This window comes from Callithrix jacchus, chromosome 8 (assembly GCF_049354715.1).
Source record: "Callithrix jacchus isolate 240 chromosome 8, calJac240_pri, whole genome shotgun sequence".
NCBI lineage: Eukaryota > Metazoa > Chordata > Mammalia > Primates > Cebidae > Callithrix > Callithrix jacchus.
This window is the reverse complement of record NC_133509.1, coordinates 24,280,197-24,304,938: the sequence shown is the minus strand read 5'-3', so window position 1 is coordinate 24,304,938 and position 24,742 is coordinate 24,280,197. Positions and strand designations below refer to the sequence as shown.

The 24,742-nt window shown below is 35.5% G+C and overlaps 1 protein-coding gene across 50 annotated transcripts in view; it reads right to left on the bottom strand.

Annotated features, from left to right (window-relative positions):
• Positions 1-24,742, bottom strand: part of SCAPER (S-phase cyclin A associated protein in the ER) — a 550,606-nt gene that overhangs the window by 354,652 nt on the left and 171,212 nt on the right. For all 50 annotated transcript variants that reach the window (XM_078333930.1, XM_078333946.1, XM_078333966.1 and 47 more), the window contains 5 exons: positions 21,220-21,375; positions 16,057-16,199; positions 3,912-3,993; positions 2,309-2,461; positions 1,366-1,473 (listed from right to left, as the gene is read on the bottom strand). In XM_078333930.1, the coding sequence (XP_078190056.1) occupies positions 1,366-1,473; positions 2,309-2,461; positions 3,912-3,993; positions 16,057-16,199; positions 21,220-21,375 (642 nt within the window). The remainder of the gene's footprint in view (positions 1-1,365; positions 1,474-2,308; positions 2,462-3,911; positions 3,994-16,056; positions 16,200-21,219; positions 21,376-24,742) is intronic.

Below are 24,742 nucleotides of genomic sequence, written 5' to 3'. Positions count from 1 at the left end.
AAGGCACAGCCAGGCAGGGATCCTGGGAGATCAGATCAGGGTGCTCAGATTATACCGGCCCTGTCCCACTGTCAAGACAGCCCTGCTGCACGCAGGCCTGACAGACAGCAATGGCCAAAGCCACCTAGAGAAACACAGTGAGACTCGGGGGTTGGACATCTCTGGCTGCCCGCCACAGCAGCTCTTCCTGTGTCAAACCCTCTGGGCTCTTCACAAGCTGAGTCCCATCCCTGCAACCTCTCTAAGCAATTCTCCCTGTCAGCTCAAATGCCCATGGGGGTCATGGGGTCTCCTGCAGCTAGGATTCCAGAGGTCTGTGGTGAAAGTGGGCCACTCCTCACTTAGTTAACTACCTCTTCCTCAGGAGAGTCCTGGTGCTCTGCAAAGCCAGACAGGGTTACCAGCTTTCTCCTCCAGCTTCAGCCCAGGGTGTACCATCCCTCCCTCTACTCTCAATGCCTTCCTTAGGAAGATCTGCTCAGAGTGTGCCAGCCTTCTTGATGGTCTGGTATCTCGGTGGGAGACGTTCTTCCTGGCTGCATCTAGTCAGCCATCTTGGCTCTTCCTGTTTCCCCTTCTTTTAACAAGTCACTAAACCAAATATTACTCAACTACAGATGTGTTCTTATGATGGTACATAGCAGGGCACTGACATAACACTAGGAAAAATAAGTGCAGCTTCATATAAATAATAGGTACCAGTTTCACAGATTTAAGCATGAATGCAATAAGTCAGACACAAAAGAGTACATACTGTATAATACCACTTACATGAAATTCAAGAACAGGCAACACTAAAAGATGATGCAAAAATACAAATTTCCTATTCTTGAGTAGTTTTGGAAATCTACTATAATAAATAGGACAACAAATTAGTAGATTATCTAGCTACATCATCAAGTTTAAAAAAAGTTAAATGAAAAATATTCATATAAATATTTATACAAATCTAAATTCCATGTTGACAATGATTATGTGAGAAGGAATAATGAATTTCCAAAAGCTTCTAAATGGTATACTGATCCAAAATTCTCCTGAAATTTACATGATTAACTGTTTTCCAAAAAATCTGGTACGCCATCGAGTAATTATTTTCCTGCATTATTAAAATATCAATATACCATAACCTTTCCTTAAGTTGAAATTATGTAAATAACAGTATTAAATTCTTGTTTCTCTGTTTCTTGTTAAATTAATATGTATACTAAAATAATAAGACATTTGTAGACTATATTGTAATAGCTATTAAGTGCTAAATATAGTTTTAAATAATCATAGAAATAAATACAAACATGGAATTCTTTATAATAAAACAGCACATACTGGGTACTTAATAAACAACTGTTGAACAAAAATAAAGTTTACCACTTCTTCATCTGAAAGTTCACGCCCCTGGATGCTGCTATTCTCTCTCACAGCTTGCTGGTGTTTTCTCCCTTTGATATGGCTAAAAAGATATACCTCTGAAGAGATCTAAAAGCATAAAATCAAAGCAATGTAATCAATTTAGCATTACATGAATTGTAAATACTACACATTCAATCCAGTATATGTGAGTGGAAATAACTCTAGCATTTACATACTAGTCTTAAAAATAGTTTTCTCAGAACATAATTCTGAGAATCCTCTAGAAGACAAATGGCTTTAAAAAAAAAGGGCATGTTTAGCCACCCTAATAGGAAATTATTTCCTCTAAGTTTGAAGGTTCAAGTCTCAGCATAAAAATGTTACTTCCTTTTTTTTTCAGATCTCGTACCCCAAAAATATTGAGTTGGGCTATCACATTAAGCAAGTAATCATCCATTTTAATGGTAACTGCATTCTTTAGCATGTTGTAGTGCTATTTCAAAATGCTGTTATTTGTACCACTTTTCACTCAGAATCGTGAAAGAAATCCATGTCACTCAGCAGATGCCTTAACATGAGTTTTATTTTATTTTTTTGAAACACAGTCTTGCTTTGTCGCCCAGGCTGGAGTGCAGTGGTGCAATCTTGGTTCACTGCAACCTCTGCCTCCAGGGTTAAAAGGATTCTCATGCCTCAGTCTCCTGAGTAGCTGGGATTACAGGCATGTGCCACCATGCCCAGCTAATTTTTTTGTACTTTTAGAAGAGATGGGGTTTCGAACTCCTGGCCTCAAGTGATATGCCCACCTCGGTCTCCCAAAGTGCTAAGATTACAGCCATGAGCCGCCACACCTGGCCTGCCTTAGCATGAGTTTTAAAAGATTGGAAGAATAAATTTCCATGGTTTCATAAACTTTACAGTGGTAAATTATATTATTATCATATTGATAATAACAACCTACCAAGACATTGCAGAGAGAACACTGCTTCTTTCTTTCATATGGGGTCAGTTTGGGGGCATAATCAGTATTTGCATGTCGCCCACTGCTTAGCTCAGCAGCTTTTTCTTTTCTTTGTTCAATCTGTTCCATGTGCCTTCGAATACTTTCATCATGCTGTACATGAAGTCAAAGTGCAAGAATTCCAAAAATTATTCAAATTATGGTGAGAACTCAGAAAAATAATATTTCCATTAAAACTTCAAAAATAATATGAGAGTGTTGTTTCTATGTCAACTTATACACTGAAGACAAAGCTTTACACAAAGCCCTTTAATATCAGCCACATGAACAATAATGTTTATTAAAGTGTGCTCCAGGAGATATTAATAGGTGTTTTGCAGAACAGGTTCCATGGTCAAATAAATTTGGAAAACAATAAGCTAAAGCTAAACAGGTTTTTAACATAGAACTTTACAGAGCCTCCAGTATGTCACCGAGATCATGACTCTATACACCTAGCTTTTAGTAGGCATCACCTTACAAATTATTTGGCAACAACATATTTTTGAGAACCATGTCCTAGAACTCACCATGGGAAAGATTAACCTAAAGGCAAATCACATGTTTATCCACATAGCAGGCAAAGCCCATCATGACCAAAACTATAAACCTACTCCATTTTTATGCCTCCAGTGACAATCCTGGGGGAAAAAACACTATTTCAGACCTTTGTCCTTATGCTCATCTACTTCATATGGCTAGGATGGCATCCCACCTACCTATCCATTTTACTCAACCTCCTTTCAAGACCTAGTTCAGGAACTGTTCTTTAAAATCACTTCCCTGACCTCTGACACTCCTCATGTTTTCAGTGTCCTCTTTGCTTCCACAGCACTTCATGCATGCCTCTACCTTTGTGGAGGTTATGTACTTAGCATCTGAATCTCAACTAAATGAAGAGCTTCTTAAAATTCAGAGCCATGCCTTAACTTATCTCTGCATTCCCCTGCCTACCACAAGGCTCAATAAATATTTGCTACAATAAATTTAAATGAATGATAAATTTCTAGGACTATACAAATAGTAAAATATGGTCTTCTACCTTAAGACTTTTACTATCCCTGTGAGGAGCCAGCATGTAAATAACTGTAATATAACATAAAACATTCATACTATCAGAGACTCCCTACAGGTTATAGTAATGCTAAAAAATTTCCACAAAATATCAGTTTGTCACAACCTCCCAAGCTACAATTATGCAATTCATAGGCACTGAAATCAAGTGAAGTAAATTAAAAGAAACATCTTTTAATTTACTTTTGAGTGATTAAAACCTATGAATATAAAAGGCCTACCATTAATGCCTTCAAGTCATTAATAAGTTGCTTAGTGAGAACAGGAAATGTCAAACTTCTTTAATTTTTTTTTTCTCGGTGGCTCTACCATATCAAAGTAAACTTAGTTTCCAGATATTGAATTATAAATGGTCATATGCAAATCATATAAGCTTTGTTGTGCAGAGATTAAGAAGACAAATTAATTCCATTTTTGTTCTATAAAATTTTTATCTCATGCTCCACCTTAAGCTCTAAAATTTCAAATTAAAAATACGTAATATCCTTACCTTGAGCTGAATTTTTTTCTGTAACTCTTCCATAGCTTCTTGTTGAGCGGCTGTGAGTGCTGCCAATCGTTCTTCTCTGTCTCTGTAAGAAGAGAGTAAAAATTATAAACTCAACTGCTTAAAGTAACAAATTTCATGAGGTTCAAAAACACAGTTAGGACACATAGGCTTATATAGTCAAAAAGGTTATTTTAAAACAAACAAACAAAAAATATATATATTTAAGAGTGCCTACTAAATCTTAGACATATTGCTAATTAAAAGTCTGGCAAACAATAGAGATTATCAGTTATGAAATGGGTTTAAATATTAGCTCAAAGACTATCATTTAAAGATGGCATGTTGAAAACTATATTTATCTCTATTCCCTTCCGAAAACTCAATTAAAAACACAAGAAAGGAATAGAAAAGGCATAAACTCACAAAGACAATTAAAGTAAAAGAGGAAATAATCACAGAAAATGGACATCAATATTTCTAAAACTAAGATCCCAAGAAAACTGAGATCTAAGCTTTCAGAGGGAAACTAATAAGCAAGGTAATTCTACTAGCAAAATTCCATTAAAGCTCAGAAACTGAATAAACTATTCACTTATAAAGGAAGGAATAAATGATGAGGATAAAAATAACCAGACTGGGAAAGCCTTAAAAAAACAGCAAGTCTCCAAATCAACCCCTCTGGCAGAAGGTGAAGAGATTACACCCTAGAGTGGCTAAACAAAAAGACCGGCATTCAAGACAGAAGGCAAATTGGAGGTGAGATAATATACTGAAAACAGAAAGTTTAAGTGAAAATCTACACACTGAAATGATGAGACAAGTGGCACCCTTTGACTTTTTTTTATTGTATTTTAAGTTCTGGGGTACTATGTAGATCTTGCAGGTTTGTTGCATTGGTACACACATGCCATGGTGGTTTGCTGTCTCCATCCCCCATTATCACCTACATCAGCCATTTCTCCCAGTGTTATCCCTCCTGAACCTCCCCACTCCCCGCTGTCCCTCCCCTAGCCCCTCGCTACCCCATATACCCGTGTGTTATGTTCCCCTCCCTGTGCCCATGTGTTCTCATTGTTCAACACAAACTCATACAGCATGCATGGCCAGCTTTACATACTGCTCCCTTCATGTATCCCAGAACTTAAAGTATAATAAATTTTTAAAAAGTAAAAAAAAAAAACAAAAAAAACATTTTAAAAAAGAAGCAAACTGTTGGTACACACACACACACACACACACAAAATGTAATAAATATATTTTCTCTTTTATTCTCCTATATCTTTTAAAAATATAGGACTGTATAAATAAGACTGCATTGTTTCATTTATGACATATATATGTAAGGTATGTGAAAATAGTAACACAAGGGAAAGAGGACATAGAACTTTGGTACAAAGTTGTTCTATTTTAACAAAATTAAATTAGTTTTATTCTGAAGTAGAATGTAAGTCAAGATAAATACTACAATCCAAAAAGCAACTATTAAACAAGTAACTAAAATAATATAGTTTTAGAAAAGCAATGAAGAAAATAAAATAATACAACAAAAAGTGTTGGTTTAATTTAAAAAATGGTAAAGGAGAACAAAAAAGACTTGAGACATACAGAAAACAAATATCAAAATGGCGGACATAAATTCAGTCATATCAATAATTACATCAAATGAGAATGGACTAAATATTCCAATCAAAAGACAGGAATTAGCAAGCCAGATAGAAAACCAAAACCCAACTATATACAGCCTACAAGACACAGATCTGAGATACAAAAACACAAAAAGTATGAAAGGAAGAGAACAGAAAACATACCATATAAATAGTACATATGACTACATTTACAACAGAGACAACTGACATTAAGACAAGAAATATTTTTTAAAAGCTAAGAAAGAACATTTTTTAATGAATCAGTACCTCAGTAAGGCAGAACAATTATAAACTATAGGCAACTAACAGTACACCAAAATACATGAAGCCAAAATGTCACAACTAAAAAAAAGAAATACACAGTTCAACTTACACTTGGAGATTTTGATAATCCTGTCTCAAGAATTTACAGAACTACAGAGAAAGTAAGTCAGCATACAGAAGACCAGACAATGGTATCAATTACTTTTACTTAACTGACATTTAGAGAACATTCCATCCAACAACAACAGAACGCACACACTTTCCAAGAACATAAGGAACATTCTCTAGTAATGTCCATATCCAAAGACATAAAGTATATCTCAATAAATGTAAAAGCAATGAAATCATACAAAGTATATTCTCCAATCATAAATGGTTGCATTATAGATTAACAATAGGAACAAGTAACATGCTTCTAAATAACCCATGAATCAAGTAAGAAATATTTCAAAATACAGTTGTCCCTCAGTATCCAAGGGGGGTTGGTTCCAAGACCTCCTCCTACCCCGAATAGCAAAATCTGAGGATGTTCAAGTCCTTTATAAAAAAATAATGTAGTATTTACATATAACCTATGAACATTCTTCCACATATTTTAAATCATACCTAGATTACTTATAATACCTAATACAATATGAATGTTATATACATAGTTATTATACTGTATTTTTGTATTTGTATTATTCTTTCATTTTTGGGGGGTTGCCTTCCTGAATATTCTTGACCCATGGTTGATTGAATCCACATGCAGAACCTCCAGATACAGAGAGACAACTGTATCTTGAATGGAAATAAAAATACAGTATATCAAAATTGATGAGATGTACTTAAAGATATGCTTAAAAAAACTGTAAACCTTTAAATGTTTATATTAGAAATGCAGGGAGGGTGGGGTAGGAAAAAAAGAAAAAATATTAAATACATAAATGTAAAAGTATTTTAAAATCAATCAACTAAGCTTCAACCTCACAAAGAAAAGAAGGCAAAGCTAATCAAACCCAAAGTAAGCAGAAGGAAATAAATAATAAGCATCAAAGCAGAAGTCAATGAAGCAAAAAACAGAAACACAATATAGAAATGCAATAAAACCTAATGGAAAGATCGACAAAATACATAAACCTTTAGCTAGATTAATCAAAAAGAAAAGTGACATAAATTACCAAAACTAAGAATGAAAGAGGAGGCTGGCCAGGAGCAGTAGCTCATGCCTGCAATCCCAATACTTTGGGAGGCTGAGGAGGGCAGATAACTTCAGGTCAGGAGTTCAAGACCAGCCTGGGCCAACAAGGTGAAACCCCATCTCTACTAAAAATACAAAAATCAGCTAGGTTTGGTGGCACACATGCCTGCAGTCCTAGCTACTTGGAAGGCCGAGGCATGAGAATTGCTTGAACCTGAAAGACAGAGGTTGCAGTGAGCCAAGATGGTGCCATTGCACTCCAGCCTGGGCAACAGAATGAAACTCTGTCTCAAAAAAAAAAAAAAAAAAAAAAAAAGAAGAAAATGAGATACTACTATAAATCACACTCAAAATACTTATAAAACAATTACAAATAAATTTATAATAATAAGTTAGCTCACTTAAGATGAAAAAGACAAATTCCTAGGAAGACACAAATTATCAAAGCCGACTCTAGAAAAGATAGAAAAATCTCCATAGACCAAAAACAAGGGGAAAAAAAACTTAATTGGTAATTTAAAATCTTCCCACAAAGAAAAACCCAAGCCCTGATGTCTTCACTGGTAAATTCACCCAAACATTTAGAAAGAAATAATACCAATTTTATGCAAATGTTTTCTCAAATAGAGCACGAAAGAATACTTCTCACATTCTGTAAGGTCGGAATCGCCATAACACAAAAGCCAGATGAAAATATCACAAGAAAACTACAGATAAATAGCCCTCATGAACATGCCCTTGGCAAGAAGCCATCAACATATAAAAGCTACTACATATCATGACAAATCAGGAATTAACCCAAGAATCAAAGGTTATTTTAATATCCAAAAATTAATGTAATATACCATATTAATAAAATAAAGAATAAAACCAGTCATCTTAATGGACACATAAAAAGAAGAATTTCACCAAATTCAAAGTCCACATTAAAAACTCTCAACAAACTAGAAATAGAAGAAAACTCCTCAATCTAATAAAGAGGATTTACCAAAAAATCTACAGCAAAGATCATACATAGAGGTGAAAGACTGAATGCTTTCCCACTAAGATTGAGAGCAAAACAAGGAAATCCAACATCACAGCTTCCATTGAACATTATGTAAGAGCGCGCCTGTGCAAGAGGGCAAAAAGAAAAGAAATTAAAGGCATCCACATTAGAAAGAAATAAGCAAAATAAACTTTATTCACAGATGCCATGAGCCTTTATGTATAAAAAGTACTAATGAACCAAACAAATTTTTAAAACCTACAAACTAATACAGACAGTCCCCAACTTATAGTCATTCAACTTACGGCTTTTTGATTTTATGATGGGTTTATAAGGACTTAACTCCATCATAAGTCAAGGAATGTCTGTAAGCAAAATTAACAAGGTCATAAAAAGCACAGTTGTAGGATGAAATAAATTAAAATCTACTGTATTTCTACATACTAGCAAGAAAAAATCCAAAACTGAACTAAAGAAAACAATTCCATTTACAACAGCTTTAAAGAGTACTTAGGAATAAATTTTAAAAAGAATTGCAGGGCCTATCTGCAAAAAACTACAAAACGTTGTCAGAAATTTAAAAAGATCTAAACAGAGAGAAACATCATATTCACAGATTGTAATACACAATATTGTAAGGATGTCAATCTCCCTAAACTGACCTACAGATTAAATGCACTTCCTATCAAAATCCTGCAGGCTATCTTGCAGAAACTGATAAGCTGACCCTAAAATTTATATGGAAATGCACCTTTCAAGAAGAACAACAAAGTTGGAGAACTTATACTGACTTCAAAATATCCTATAAAACTACAGTAACTAAAACTATAGTACTGGCACAAGAACAGATACAGATATCAATATAACAGAATGGATTATAGAATATACCATTACATCAATGATCATTTGATCTTTAACAGTTGGTAAGGCAATTCAATGGAGAAAGGACAGCCTTTCAACAAACAGTGCTATAATAACTGGATATCTATATGCAGACAAATAAATTTACAAGTCAAAAGGAATTACAGAACTAAATGATAAGTGCTCAAACTGAAACACGTCTTGAAGTAAACACAGAAGAAATTTTTTGTGATTTGGGGTTAGGCAACAATTTCTTAGATATGAAAACTGTTATACATAAAATAAAATTTGATATATTAGACATCAAAATTAAAAACTCAAGTTCTTCAAAGACACTATTTAAAATCTGAAAAGATAAGCACAGATTATAAGTCATACACTTCACAAAGAATGTTTATCCAGAATATATAAAGAATTCTTACAACTCGATAACAAAATGACCACCTGAAAAATGAGCACAAGGTTTGACATTTCACTATAGAAATGTACACTGACAACATGTTTAATAGCGCCAGTCGTCAGAGAAATTAAAATTAAAATAATGAAATACAACCACACACCAACAAGAAAAAACTTCAATATTTAAAAAACTGATCCACCAAATGCTGTTAGGGTTGTGAAAAAACTCAAACTCTCATTTGCTGCTGGTGGGTATGTAAAATAGAACAAACACTCTGACAAACAGTTTGAAGTTTCTTAACAAATTTAATATACATCTACTCTACAACCCAGCCATTTCTCTATTTACTCAAGAGAAACAAAAGTGAATGCCCAAAGACCCATATGCAAACATCCATATCAGCTTTATCTGTAATAGCCAAAAAACTGGAGATAATCCAAATGTCTAAAAGAGGTAAATGGATTGTAATTTGCATGACATATATACAAATACTACTCAGCAATTAAAAAAAAAAGAGCAAGCCACAAATACATATAACAAGTAGGAGTGGCAAAAAAAAAAAAGGCAGAGTAAAAGATGGCAGACAAGAGAGAAAGTAAATCAGTGGCTGTGTTGGGCTGAGGATAAAGAAGAAGAGAAATTGATTACCAAGCAGCATGAAAAATTTGGGCGGGATGGGTGATGGATATATTATCTTGATTGTGCAGATGGTTTTACAATGGTTACATATGTGAAAACTCACCAAATTGTACACTTTAATAACTGGTAAATTAAAAAATTTTAACTGTCAATTTCAATTTCTAGCAAGGGTATGGAGCATCTGAATACAGAAATCATTAGAAATACAAATTGGTACAACTATATTACTAAACAATTTGAGGGTGTCTGCTCTTAGGTTAAATATTTGCATGTCCTGGGCCCCAGCAATTCCATTCCTAAGCATATACTAGACTACAGTGTTAAAAACATGATTATCTTGTAGTAGCAGTAGTGATTTGGAGGGACATAAGGGAGGCTTTTGGGGAGCTGATGTTCTATTTCTTGACCAGGTAATTACATGGGTGAGATGATAATTCATCAAGATGTACACTTACACATTTGTGTATTTTTGTTATGAATAATAAAAATGTTTACTGTTTTTAAAAATATATGGTTATCTTACTCCCCAGGCTAAAAACTTTGAAAATTAGTTAACCATATCCAACAATAATTTATGTCAGTAAATTGCAATAATACGTCAAACCTAAGTTAACCTTATTCCAGAAATGCAAGTCTGATTTAATATTAGAAAAATCAATCAATGAATTACATTAACAGATTAAAGGAGAAATTTTACAGAATTATTTCCATATAAAAAATATTTTTAAAAACTTGAAAAACTCAACATCCAGTCAGCAGCATGACATCTCCCAGTTGAACTGCTGCTACACCCTACCACATAGGGCCAAGCTACTGCAGAGGTGCTGAATTCTAGTTGCTAGTACATCCTCCCCTTAAAACTGAGCTGAAGTGGCATCCCACCCATTGGAGACCTCAGGCCTCTGGCACACAGAAACAGCTGACATCTCCCCTAGCCCACATACACTCTCACCAATACCACTGTGAGGCAGCACCTCACACTACCAGAAGCTCTAAGCCTGTGGCACACCAAAGCAGTTGCAGCCCCACCAACAGCTGATGCAGTACCATACCCCCTAGGGATCCGAAGGCTCTACTAACCCAAGTAGCTATGCTTTCTAGGCTGACCACATGTGGCAACGTGCATTCTAGGGATTCATAACCTTGGCTGAGCAGTGATACCCTGTGTTCTAGGCCAAAGAGACACAGTGCCCCACCTACCTAGAACTGGACTAGTTCCCCTACATTCCAATATATTGAGGCACCCTACCTCTCCAAGGAGTCATTGTTGCACTGTGTCCTACCCCACAGGGCAGAAGATACAGCTGTATCTTGCCATTCCTGGGTCCTTGTTGCCACTGGACCCAGCCCCATAGAGCCTGGGCTATTGTACCAAGCCAGAGTCCAAAGTGACCACTGTATGCTCCTTATCACCCAGAGCCTAAGCTACCATGTTACCCAGTTGGTTCCAGGTCCCAAATGACAACTATTCTCTGCTCCCCAGAGATTGAGTCTCCAGAGACTCATTCTTCCCCAGAATCATGCCAGTGCCTCACTCTGCCACCCAAGTGCAGCATACCCCAAGCAGCCCCCTGGGCCCAAGCTGCTGGGGTATGCCCCACAACAACAAACCCTGTGTAGTGGGAGAACTGAATCCACTCATGCCTTGGAAAGTGAACCTATGCCTGAAGTCCCAGGTGTTATAGCAGTTTCACAAGACCCTAAGCCCAGGAACTTGGCTCCACAGCTGCTCTGAGCCACTGTGCCCTGGAACCCAGAACCGCTGTGGCTGCCTGTGAGCAATGTCAGACCTGATACCAAAAGAGATCCCCTCAATGAAGATTCCCTACTTTGGAGAAGACAGGCACAGGAACAGAAAGACCCCTAAAACCCTTGCAACAATAACCTCAGTAGTCACCACCACTGACACAGACTCCTACAGCCCAGACCACTGAGGCACTCACAGTCTTCATTGACATTGATCACAACTAAGAAGCTGCATGACCACTACAACACTACACCCACACGTAAGCAGAGCCACTGTGTCCTGCCCAAGCAGTACCTCCAGGCCCATCTTCAGGGGAAAGTCTTCCCCTTCACACTCCGTAAAATTGGAAAGATATGACTACACCATCAGATGTACAAACATCAAGGCAGGGTCACAAGAAACATGAAAAAGCAAGGAGATATGACACTATTAGAAAGAACACAATAATTCTCCAGTAACTGACCCCAAAGTAACAGAAATCTACAAATTGTCTCAAAAGGATTTCAAAATAATAAACTAAGGAAACTAAGGGTGTGGTGGGTCATGCCTTTAATCCCATAACTTTGGGAGGCCAAGGCAGGTGGATCACAGGGTCAGGAGTTCAAGAGCAACCTGACCAACATAGTGAAATTCCGTCTCTACTAAAAACACAAAAATTAGCCAGGCGTGGTGGTTGGCGCCTGTAGCCCCAGCTACGCAGGAGGCTGAGCCAGAAGAATCTCTTGCACTCAGGAGGCGGAGGTTGCATTACCCAAGATCTTGCCACTGCACTCCAGCCTGGGTAACAGAGCAAGATTCTGTCTTAAGGGAAAAAAAGAATAAAAACAGACCATTCAATGAAATCAGAAAAATAATTCATGATCTGAATGAGAAATTCAATAAGAGATTTAATAAAATCTAAATAGAAATCTTAGGCTGAAGAATTCAATGAAAGAAAAAATACCACAGAGGGTTAACAGCAGACTAGATCAAGCAGAAGAAAGAATCTTGAAGGCTTCTGAAATGACTCAGAAGAGAAGAAAAAGAAAAAAGAATAAAAAAGAATGAAGAGAACCTATGGGACACCATTAAGCAAACAAATATTCACATTGTAGGAATTCCAAAGGTGAAGAAACAGAAAAGGCTTATATAAATAAAATAATTGCTAAAAACTTTTGGGACTTAGGAAGAGAGAGACATGACTATACAAATCAATGAAGCTCAAAGATCCTCAGGTAAACTTTAGAAGGTTCTCTCTAAGGTATATTATACTCAAACTGTCAAAAGTGAAAAGACAATGAAAGAATTTTAAAAGCAAGAGATATGTCAAGTCACATACAAGGGAACAGCCATCAGAGTATCATCGGACTTTTCTGCAGAAACCTTGCAAACCTGGAAAATGGGATGACATATTCAAAGTGTAGAAAGGGGAAAAAAGTCTGCCAACTAAGAATACTATACTCAGGAAAACTATTCTTCAGAAATGAAGAAATAAAGTCTTTCCCTGGCAAATAAAAGTTGAAGGAATTCACTGACACTAGACCTGTATGTTACATGAAATGCTTCTTCAAGCAGAAAGAAAATGATTAATAAGTACCACCATGAATACATGTAAAGTATAAAACTCACTGGTAGAGATAAATATTTAGTCAAATCAGAATACTTCAAAACTGTTAAGTGTGGCATGTAAACCATGCACATCTCTACTCTGAAGGTTAAAAGTCAAAATAGTCAAAAATAACAAAAGCTACAATAAGTTGTTAAGGAATACATAACAGAAGATGAATATTGTTACATAAAAAACATAACTTGTGGGGTGGAGAGTAAAAGTATAGTTTTTGTATGTGCCAGAAATTAAGCTGTTATCAATTTATAACAGTTAATTATAAGATGTTTTGCATAAGCCTCACAATAACTACAAAGCAAAAAACTATGGCAAATATACAAATGATAAAAAGACTTTTTTTTCAGACAGAGTCTTGCTCTGTCACCAGGCTGGAGTGCAGTGGTGTGATCTTGGCTCACTGCAATCTCTGCCTCCCAAGTTCAAGCGATTCTCCTGCCTCAGCCTCCCAAGTAACTGGGACTAAAAGCACGTGCCACCATGCCCAGCTAATTTTTGTATTTTTTAGTACAGTCAGGGTTTCATCATGTTGGCCAGTAAGAGATCATTATTTAATGATAAAGGAGTCAGTTCATCAATGATAAGTAACAGTTATAAATATATACACACCTAACATTGGAGCACTAAAACTATAAAGCAAATATTAAGGGAGAAACAGATACCAATATAATATTGCAGGGGACTTCAATACCCAACTGTCAACAATAGATAAACTGGACAGAAAATAAATGCCAGACTTGAATTGTACTTTGACCAAATGGGCCTAACAGACATAGGCAAAACATTCCATCAAAAGCAATACATTTTTTTCTAGGGCACATGGATCATTATCCAGGATAGACCACATGTTAAACCACAAAACAAGTCACCTTAACAAATTTAAGAAGATTTAAATCACATCTACTGTTGTTTCAAATCATTATGATTTAAAACTAGAAATCAATAAAAAAAGGAATCCTGAAAATTTCACAAATACATGGCAGTTAAATAACATGCTCCTCAATAAGTAATGAGTTAACATGCTCCTCAATAAGAAATGAGTTAAAGAAGAAATCAAAAGGGAAATTTAAAAATATCTTGGGACAAACAACAATAGAAACGCAACATAGCCAAATCCATGGGTTGCAGCAAAAGCAGTTCTAAGAGGGAAGTTTATAGTTTCTACATAGCAAAGAAAAAAATCAGTAGAACATCAGCCTAAGGACTGGGGAAAAATATTTACAATCTGTATATCTAACAAGGGGTTAATATCCAAAACATATAAACAACTAGGCCAAGCATGGTGGCTTATGCCTGTAATCCCAGCACTTTGGGAGGATTCCCTATTTAATAAATGATGTTAGGAAAACTGGCTAGCCATACTCAGAAAGCTGAAACTGTATCCCTTCCCTACACCTTATACAAAAATTAACTCTAGATGGATTAAAGATTTAAATGTGAGACCTAACACCATAAAAACTCTAGAAGAAAATCTAAACAATACCATTCAAGATATAGGCATGGACAAGGACTTTATGCTAAAACACCAAAAGCAATGGCAACAAAAGCCAAAATAGACAAATGGGATCTAATTAAACTAAAGAGCTTCGCAAAGCGAAAGAAACTATCAATAGAGTGAACTGGCAACCAACAGAACAGGAAAAATTTTTTGGAATCTACCCATCTGACAAAGGGCTAGTATCCAGCCTACAGAAACATTATCCTAAGTGAAATGAGCCAGATACAGAAAGAATAATATTGCCTATGTGACATCTTGAAAAAAATTTCAATTATACAGAGATAGAAAACAAGGTATGGGTTATCAGGGGTGTGCATAAGAAGGAGAGGGCAGAAATGGGGAGATGTAGATCAGAGGATACAAAACCACAGACATGTAAGATTAACAAGTCTAGAGATCTAATGTACAACAGGAGGACTACAGTTAATAAAATTGTACAGTATTGGGATTTGTGATAAATGAGGTTTTAGTTGCCCTTGCCACCAAAACAAGTAAAATGGGTAACTAGGTGAGAAGATAGCTATGTTAATTCGCTTCACTACAGTAACCCTTTTGCTATCTATACGTATTCTACAACATCATGACGTATACCTTAAATAAACAACAAATAAACACTATTTTTCTAAAAAGCTACGGCAGATATATTTAATGGTTAATTGTGGAAAGCATCCCTTATAAATAAGATGCCCACTAACAAAACAAAAGGCATAAATTTGAGGAAAAAAACCCAAAATATATAGTGGTAGATAAGATGTTTATTTATATAGAAAAATCCTAAAAAAAAATCTAAGATTAAATATTACAATTGTTAACAGAATTTAACGAGGTTGCTAGAAGCAAAATTAATGGTATTTCTAAACACCAGCAACATACAAATCTAAAAAGCACTTAAAAAGATGCTGACCAGACTATTTCCATCAACAACAAAAAAAAAAAATCCACAGCTGTGGTTCTTGTGATCTAGACTTTGATGACTGACAGAGCATTTCCAAGTCTGGTTCTCTAACCTCCTATTACTTACACCCTCAGTATCTTCCCAAAAATTCCCTTTTTCTGAAGCTAGCCAGATTCATATTCTATGTTTCTGTATCTGAGCGTGGTGGTACACACCTGTATTCCAAGCTACTCAGGAAGGTGAGGCAGGAGGCTCACTTGAATCAGGGAGTTCAAGGACAACCTGGGCAACATTGCAAACCTCATCTCAAAAAAAAAAAAACAAAAAAACTCCATGACAGTGAATGGCTTTAAGACCTCAACTTGAATATTCACTCAGTGCAAAATGTTCATCAAGATCAAAATCAAGACAGCAAATGAGATACCTAGCTCTTTCCCGGGCTGCATCCTCACGGGCTTTTTCTTTTTCTTGCCTCTGTTGTTCTATTCGAGCTTCTTGTTCTTTCCTCTTCATCAACAATTCTTCCACCCGGGCCTGCCGTTCTGCCTCTAGAGCTCTCTTGCGTTCCTAATGTTAGAAATATATGTATTTTTAAATATTAGAACTATGTGTAAAATAAAAATGATTCAAGGTAATATACCTTTCACCAAACTTAACCTGTTTAAGCCAAGTAGAACTCTGCGCTTGCCACTAGGTACATTGGTTCTTAAAGTTTAAACAAAATTCAAATAGCAATGATGTCTGGTTTTTGAAAGCCATTTACCAGTGTTACACATAATTAAGAAAATAATTCCTTTCCTAAGCAAACACTATGTTATATTTGTTCTGTGGGAACTTGTGATGGTTAAGATCGAGTGTCAACTTGATTGGATTGAAGGATACAAATATTGATTCTGGGTGTGTCTGTGAGAGTGTTGTCAAAGGAAATGAACACTTGAGTCAATGGGCTGGGAAAGGGAGTCCCACCCTTAATCTGGGTGGGCACAATCTAATCAGCTACCAGCAAAGTTAGAATATAAAGCAGGCAGCAAAATGTGGAAAGGCCTAGCCTCCTAGCCTACATCTGTCTCCCCTGCTGGATGTTTCCTGCCCTCAAACGTCAGACTCCAAGTTTTGGGACACAGACTGGCTTTCCTTACTCTTCAGCTTGCAGACAGCCTGTTATGGGACCTTGTGATTGTGTGAGTTAATACTAAATAATTAACTTCCCTTTATATCTATGCTTATATCTATTAGTGTATACACACACACACACACACCCTACACATATATCCTATTAGTCCTGTACCTCTAGAGAACCCTAATACAGAACTTTATATTTTCTGATTAATCACTTCTAAAGCCTTTTGTTAATGTATGTTAAATATGATTATAGAAATACCTGAATATGATGAAAAACCACAGTTAACAGTTTTTATTTCTAAACTAAGTTTTCATGATGGAATTAAGTGAAGACAGCTTGTGAGAAGGAAAAAGAGGTAATGTAATATAGCATAGTTGGTATAACAGTGGAAATTGTGTCCGATTCCCTGGTTTTGTTTCCCGACTCCATTATTCACCAGCACAGTGATGCTGAGCTACTTAGTCACATTCTCTGTGCCTTAGTTTTCTAGAAGATAAATAATAATATGTATTTCTTTGGATATTATAAAGAACAGATGAGCTAATATAAGAAAAGCACTTACCATAGGGCCTGGCATATAGAAAATTCTCAGTAATTATCATCATCATTATCATTATCATCATCAAGCCAGAAGGTAAGTTATCAAAACCAGCTAACTTCAACTTGAAATATTTGTCACTAACACATTCCTCATGTTATTAATGTTTCTCTGAATCCATACCCACTCCCCAGATAGCACACACAATCTCTCGATGGCCCCTCCTCTATAATTAATGGAATACATTGATCTAGGCTCTAGTACCTACTACTTATATAACCTTGGGCAAGGCAATTCATCTTAAAGAGACTCTCAGTTGATTTTGAGATGTAAATTACTAATTCTAGGTAAGTTCTCAGCATAGAGTTTAGCCATAGTAAGGGCTCAATAAAGAACAGTAGGAAAAAAAAACAAAACAATTTCTGATCGGGGAACACAGAAGAGAGATTTGAACATTTCTAATACTTAACTGAGCTCACAACACTAACTTCATCTCCACAACAAGCTCTATCTGCTGCAGGGAAAAAAAGTCTTTTAAAAATAGCCAAAAGGATCTTTATTTCTTTCTTTTTCTTTAGGGGGATGGGTGGTATTAGGAAGCTGGTAGACTGTGAATTGGGAGGAATGCCCTGATTTCAGGAGGGCATAACAGGCACACTGCAGAATGCTGGAGGCAGGCATTTAGAATTTAAATATATCTTTTACTATCTGGCATACTATACATAAACATAGTTGTAGCTATGTCTCATTACTAATCAAAAATAATATATGAAAACTTGTTTAGCCAAAAAGATATCAAAACTTTTAAGACTAAAAACAATCAAATCTGGCACAGTAAATTTCCTCCATTAAAAAAATGTGAACAAAAAAATTCCAAATAAATTGGACTATAAGAGTCCAATTTATCTAACGTTTAAAAAATTCCATATTATATGAAAACTCGTGCTTCATAACAAAATACCAAGGCTTAGGCATTAAATATAAAGAATTAAAACAACTTTTCATTTCATATTTTATTATTATAAATAATTAAAACAGAACTTTGCATTTAATATTTTAATGTAAGACTAAAGGCTTGAGAAATGGAATTTTTAAAATCCTAAACTGAGCTTATAAGATATATACTACGTAAAAATATTACTTCAGGTATGTACAATGTAGCCAAGTGTAGACTTGAAAACATAATGTCAACTTGCTGATTGCTTTAATGGATACAAGACCAACTCCAACACTGTACAAAAAGAGATAATTGGATGTAAAAAGTTACCCAACCTATTAATTTCCATTTTCAATAACTTGAAAAGAGAATTGGTAACCACACAGCTAACAAATAAAATTAGTAAAATTCAGCTACCATTTCCCAATCTGAAATTTAAATCCCCAAAAGACAGGAAACTTTGTACCCCACAAAGCACCTTGCAAAAGGCAGGAATTCCTAAATATCTGTTTAATAAATGAAGCACAACTTTATAACATAACATGCATTATGAATCTATATGCCCACAAGGAAAGAATTAAAACCTACAGGAAAGGAATTAAAAATCTAATTCTTAAGCCTACAGAAGGACCTCTCAGACCCCCACATATCCTAGCCAGGGATGTGTTTAAGGCAGCCTAAGAAAGGGTTCTGTAGCTCCTCTTTATGCCTACAATTCAAATGATTAGGACAAAAGAACAAAGCAGTATATGTTAAAAAAAAAAAAAAAGCTTATAATTAATCAATAAAGAATAAAGAGTAAGAATAAAATGGATGGAGGGTCTTTGAAATTCTTTGTTAAGTTAGGATCTTACTATTACTGTATTTATAGAATGCTTGGCATTAGTGCCTGTAATGTCATACAGCATGTAATGACTACACATTTTTAAAATTTTAACCTTACATATATTATCTACCAGTGGATTCTTCTAATTATCTATCTCAGTGTATCTCAAGCATATGTAGACAGGTTTAAAATTTTTCACTGAAATTAAATCCACAGGAAATTTCAGCACTTTTAAAAACAAAAATAATTCAAGAGCCAAAACAGTTCTTAAAGTGTTGGTTGGTAGAGGAAATTCCTTACTACATAAGTAAACTGCTTTCCTTTAAGTTTTAATGGATATTACAAACTGTGGAGAGTCATCATTTTTAAATGAAAGATAACTTATATTTCAAATCTGCAAAAGGCAGAGAAAGGGACCAAAGATGTCTATTTAAAAATATACAATATTACTCATATGTCTCCGACCAAAAAAAATAGCTAGGAAGTTACCTTTTCTAGAGAACCTCCCCTGAAATTCTACTTCTACCAATCAAGCTAATTATTCCCTCCTCTGCAGTACCTTTGTACCTTGTATATACTCTAATTACGCTCTTTCACATTAAACTGTAATTTATTATTTACTATAAAGGCAAAAATGTCTTATTTATCTCACTGAATTATTATTAAAGTAACACAAAATTTACAAACAATAATTATTTTTATCTGTATTTCTGTTTCTCTACAGACATTTATAGCATTTATCCTATAAAAAAACAGAAATAATGCTAAAGAGAAGATTCAAATTAAACATTATATTTTTTTACTCATTTAAGAATACAATTTAATAAATAGCTTATAAATGATAAAAATGAAAATTTTTACTGCTTCTTGGAGTGCAAAAACTAGTGTCTCTAACAGGAGCATTCTGTGTTTTTAAACATGAAGTCAGCTTTGCATTCATTAAAATAGTACACTGGACTCAAATCAAACAGCGATCAGGGTGAATATGGGAATGCCTGTTAATGCCCACAAATAGCAAAAGGTGATCAACAAACTTAAAATATGTTAATATTTTAATTCACTAAAATCACTGATAACAAGACACATGAAATACAATACTCACAAATTTTTTAACATACCTACAAAGCTTTTCATGACCTGCTGCACCCTAACTCTACATACACTGCTTCCTCATATCTCCTTCTGCATGAAATGCCCTCCCATACCACAACTTATCACTTGTATGTTTCATTTTTGAAAACTCAGTAAAAATGTCATCTCTACCCAGTAACTTTTCTTGACTTTTTTCATGTTCCCTCTACTCTCTATATAAATAAGGTGTTGTCCTTTGTGCTACTGACAATGCATTTAGAACTGCATTTTTCCTAAACTTCTTTATGTACATATACGTCTCCCCACTGAGAACACAGATGTATATTTTTCATATCTTTGAGCCTAACATATGACTTGCAGTAACTCAATGAAATGATCACTGAAGGAACAAATAAACAATAAATACAGCATGTGTGAATTTATATATAAATATTGCAAAATTTGTTCTCTACCTCAAAAAATATGTCAGGTTTTTTAAAGACTCTATGGTCAAGGCATTTTACTGAGGGAGATCTAAAATAGAGTATAAGTAGCAGCACAGTTTATGCATTAACCTTTTCCTCATCTTGAAAATGGCTGCAAAGGTAGGGTTTGCTGTAGAGGTTAAAATCGAATTATGGTATCTGATGATACCGTCTAAAAAATAACAGATGCCCCTTATCGTAGGCATAAAAATTGCCCTAAATTTGCCTCATCATAGGCAAAAACATTGAGGCCATATATACTGATTCAAAAACAACCTTTGTTTTCATTGTTGGGAGAGGACCATATTATTGCCCAGCTCAATTAGAAAATAATAGATAATAACCTATCCAGAGCAATTTAGTCCTTCACCTGGTTGAAGCTAACTATTCTACTGCTGTGACTACAGTCTACTGATTAAAGAACTGACTGCCGTAACTGAAGGAGAACACTCTCTTTTATAAATCAGACTTTATCTAGAGTGCTATATTAAACCATGCACCTTTGGTGGGAACAAACACTAGGTTACTCTATTTTGGGTCCTCAGCAAGTGGCTTTAAGTCTAAAATATGACAGGTGCTCAATCAACATTGCTAAATGAAATTCTACCTGCACAGCTTCATCACGTGCTTGCTTTTCTTCCTGTCTTCTCTGACGCTCTTCCTGTAGCTCATTCAGCCTCTGTTCATATTCCTTCAATTTTGATAAAACATCATGGCGTTTGTTCTGGGCTTCAAGGGTATTTATAAAGGCAATTTCATTTACCTTTAAAAAACAAAGAAGGTAAGGTTCAGATGAAGTTAATTCCAGGGCACATTACAAAAATAAGAAATCTAACAACAGTCTTTATATAATAACATTAACCAGTAGTAAGGCGTGGAACCAAAAAAAATGAATTATGGGTTTTTTCTTTCAATATTTACCTCAAAATGGATAATTATCCAACGTGTATTAAAAATCCACAGGCCTTAGAAAGAAGTGATTTAGAGGTCTGCCACTGAAAATATTTTTAAGTGAAGAAACAATTTTAAATTCTTATAGAGACCATCTTATAAAGTTCTACTTATTAACACTGTAATTTGCAACTATACGAATTACACAAACATTGAAACAGATATGCTCACGTTATTCTAATGAGCTGGAAAGGACAAATGTAAGATAAAAAACAAATTATTTTTCTTCAACATATATTGAATGAGTGACAATTAGGTACAAAGTACGAAACTATACATTGCATACTTAGGGTTCACATATATTGATTCTTGCCAGTCAAGTTTTGCTAGAAAGTAGAGATTTTATGAGCAAAGAATAGCTAATAATAAAGCTAAAAAATCGGGTGGCATCAAACCTCTTATTCCTGAAAGCCAGAGGGAGGGTAGGCTACAGTTAAAATGGTAGAGTGAAGTAGGGAAGTGAACACTACAGACAACTCTCTTTGACAGCTGCAGACTGCATAAATCCATGCTGGATGGAGTAAAACCTATGTTCAGATATTTCATAAATCTCAGACAAGTCTGAAGATCCAACTAATCTTTCCCAATCTCCAAGCCATGATATCACTTCTATAAGCACTTTAATAAGTAGAATAAATCACAAAAACATCCTTCAACATGTACTGAAAGTACTCAAAACACAAGACAGGCTGGGTGCTGTGGCTACACCTGTAATCCCAGGACTTTGGGAGGCCAAGGTGGGTGGCTCATGAGGTTAGGAGTTCAAGACCAGACTGGCCAAGATGCTGTAGCCCCATTTCTACTAAAAATAAAACTTAGCTGGGTGTGGTAGTGGGCACCTGTAGTCCCAGCTACTTGGCAGCCTGAGGAGGAGAACTGCTTGAACCCAGGAGACAGAGGTTGCAGTGAGCCGAGATTGTGCCATTGCACTCCAGCCTGGGCGACAGTGTGAGACTCTGTCTCAAAAAATATATAAAAATTAAAAAAACAAGATAAACAAATATGTTCAAGGAAAATATGTTCAAACTATATCAGGGCACACATATTAAACATAATCAAGATGAAAAAAAAAGTAATGGGACCTAATACAGTAAGCAAATTTTTACAATAAAATAAAACTCAGAAGGGAGAGAGTATGCAAAAGCAGATTAAGCAACTCAATCTTGGCAGGGTGCAGAGGTTCATGCCTGTAATCCCAGCACTTTGGAGGCCGATGTGGGCAGACTGCCTGAGCTCAGGAGTTCAGCCTGGCCCAGGAGACCAGTCTGGGCAACACAGTGAAACCCCGTCTTTACTAAAATACAAAAAAAATAAACATAAAACTTAGCCAGGCATAGCAGCGTGCACCTATAATCCCAGCTACTTGGGAAGCTGAAGCAGAAGAATTGCTTTAACTTGGGATGCAGAGGTTGCAGTGAGTGGAGGCTGTGCCACTACACTCCAGCCTGGGTGACAGAGCAAGACTCCATCTCAAAAAATAATAATAACGACAACCTAAGAAACAGCAGAAAATTCATTAGACAAACGACAACACTGAAGAATTTGACAAAAACATAAATTTAAAGAAGCAAAGAAAAGATGACAAAACAACATACAGTAGTCCCTCCTAATCCACAGGGAATACATTCCAAGACCCGCAGTGGATGCCTGAAATCACGAACAATACCTATATAGGCAGCCCTCCATATCCATGGGGCTCTGCATCCATAGATTCAACCAACCACAGATCAAAAAAAATTTTTTAATGGGTGATTGTGTTTGTACTGAACATGTACAGGCATACCTCAAAGATATTACAAGTTTGGTTCCAGCCCACCACAATAAACTGAGTATCACAATAAAGGAAGTCACACAAATTATCAAATGTCCCAGTGCATACAAAAGTTATTTTTATACAATACTATGGCCTATTAATTGTGCAACAGCATTATGTCTAAATACTGTACACATCTTAATTCTAAAACAATTTTTCTAAAAAATGCTAATGAACGTCTAAGCCGTTAGCAAGTTACAATCTTTTTTTCTGGAGGAGAGTCTTACCTTGATGTTGATGGCTACTGACTAATCAGCATGGTGGCTGCTGAAGGCTGCAGTGGCTGTGGCAATTTCTAGACAACAATGAAGTTTGCCACATTAATGGACTCTTCCTTTCCTCAAAGATTTCTCTGTAGCATGTGATGCTGTTTGATAGCATTTTACCCGTAGTAGAGCTTCTTTCAAAATTGGAGTCAATGCTCTCAAAACCTGCTACTGCTTTATCAGTTGATTTTATAGAATATTCTAAATAATTTATTTCAACAATGTTCACAGTATCTTCACCAGGAAGATTCCATCTCAAGAAACCACATTATTTGCTCATTCATAATTAGTAACTTGGATGTGAGGGCAATCTGGCTGCAAAATCTGTTACCCCATTGATCCCAGGGTTAATTCAGCTGATCTGGTTGGCTAGGTGGGTGTACATATTGCTTAAAGTCTTCAAAATAAAAATTAATCACTTTTAAAATAAAAATATGGTCACTATTTTAAATACAAAATAATATTAAAGAAATCTAGAGTAATGGATTTATATTTAAGCTTGAAGAACATGAAAAGTCCCTGAAGATTTCTGGACTGAGAGGTATTACAATAATGCCCTCCAGAAAGATAAATTTGGAAGGAGGAGAAACAAAAGGGAAGAATATCAACTGTAAATATTTAGGAGGGAGATAAAAATAACCTGATGGCAGTTGCAACGGAAAACACACAGGTGCCTTCAGAGTTATAGTACTGCAGGTGAATGTATACATGGGACTCCAAAGAAAATGTCAGAAAAAAGTATCTTCCTGATTACACAAAACATAATAAAAAAGAGATTAAGAAGAACAATGAAATGAAGTAAATGAATACAAGTTTTTCAAATCTAGGTTAATAGGTGACTAGTTATTATCATCATCATCTGAAATATGGACTTCAGTATAAAGCACTTGGTATGGAATGAAGGCGATGATGAGCTGATGAGTTCCACTGGATACAAGCACCGAACAACAGGAAATTGAGTCGGGAGCTCAGCTGAAGGTAGAGCTAAAGATTCAGATTTAGAAATCACTGCAGAGAAGACAATTGAAGGAGTGGTAGTAACTGTGATACTAAAAAAGAGTAAGTGAGGTGAAACTTCATTTTGCATTTACATTTAACCA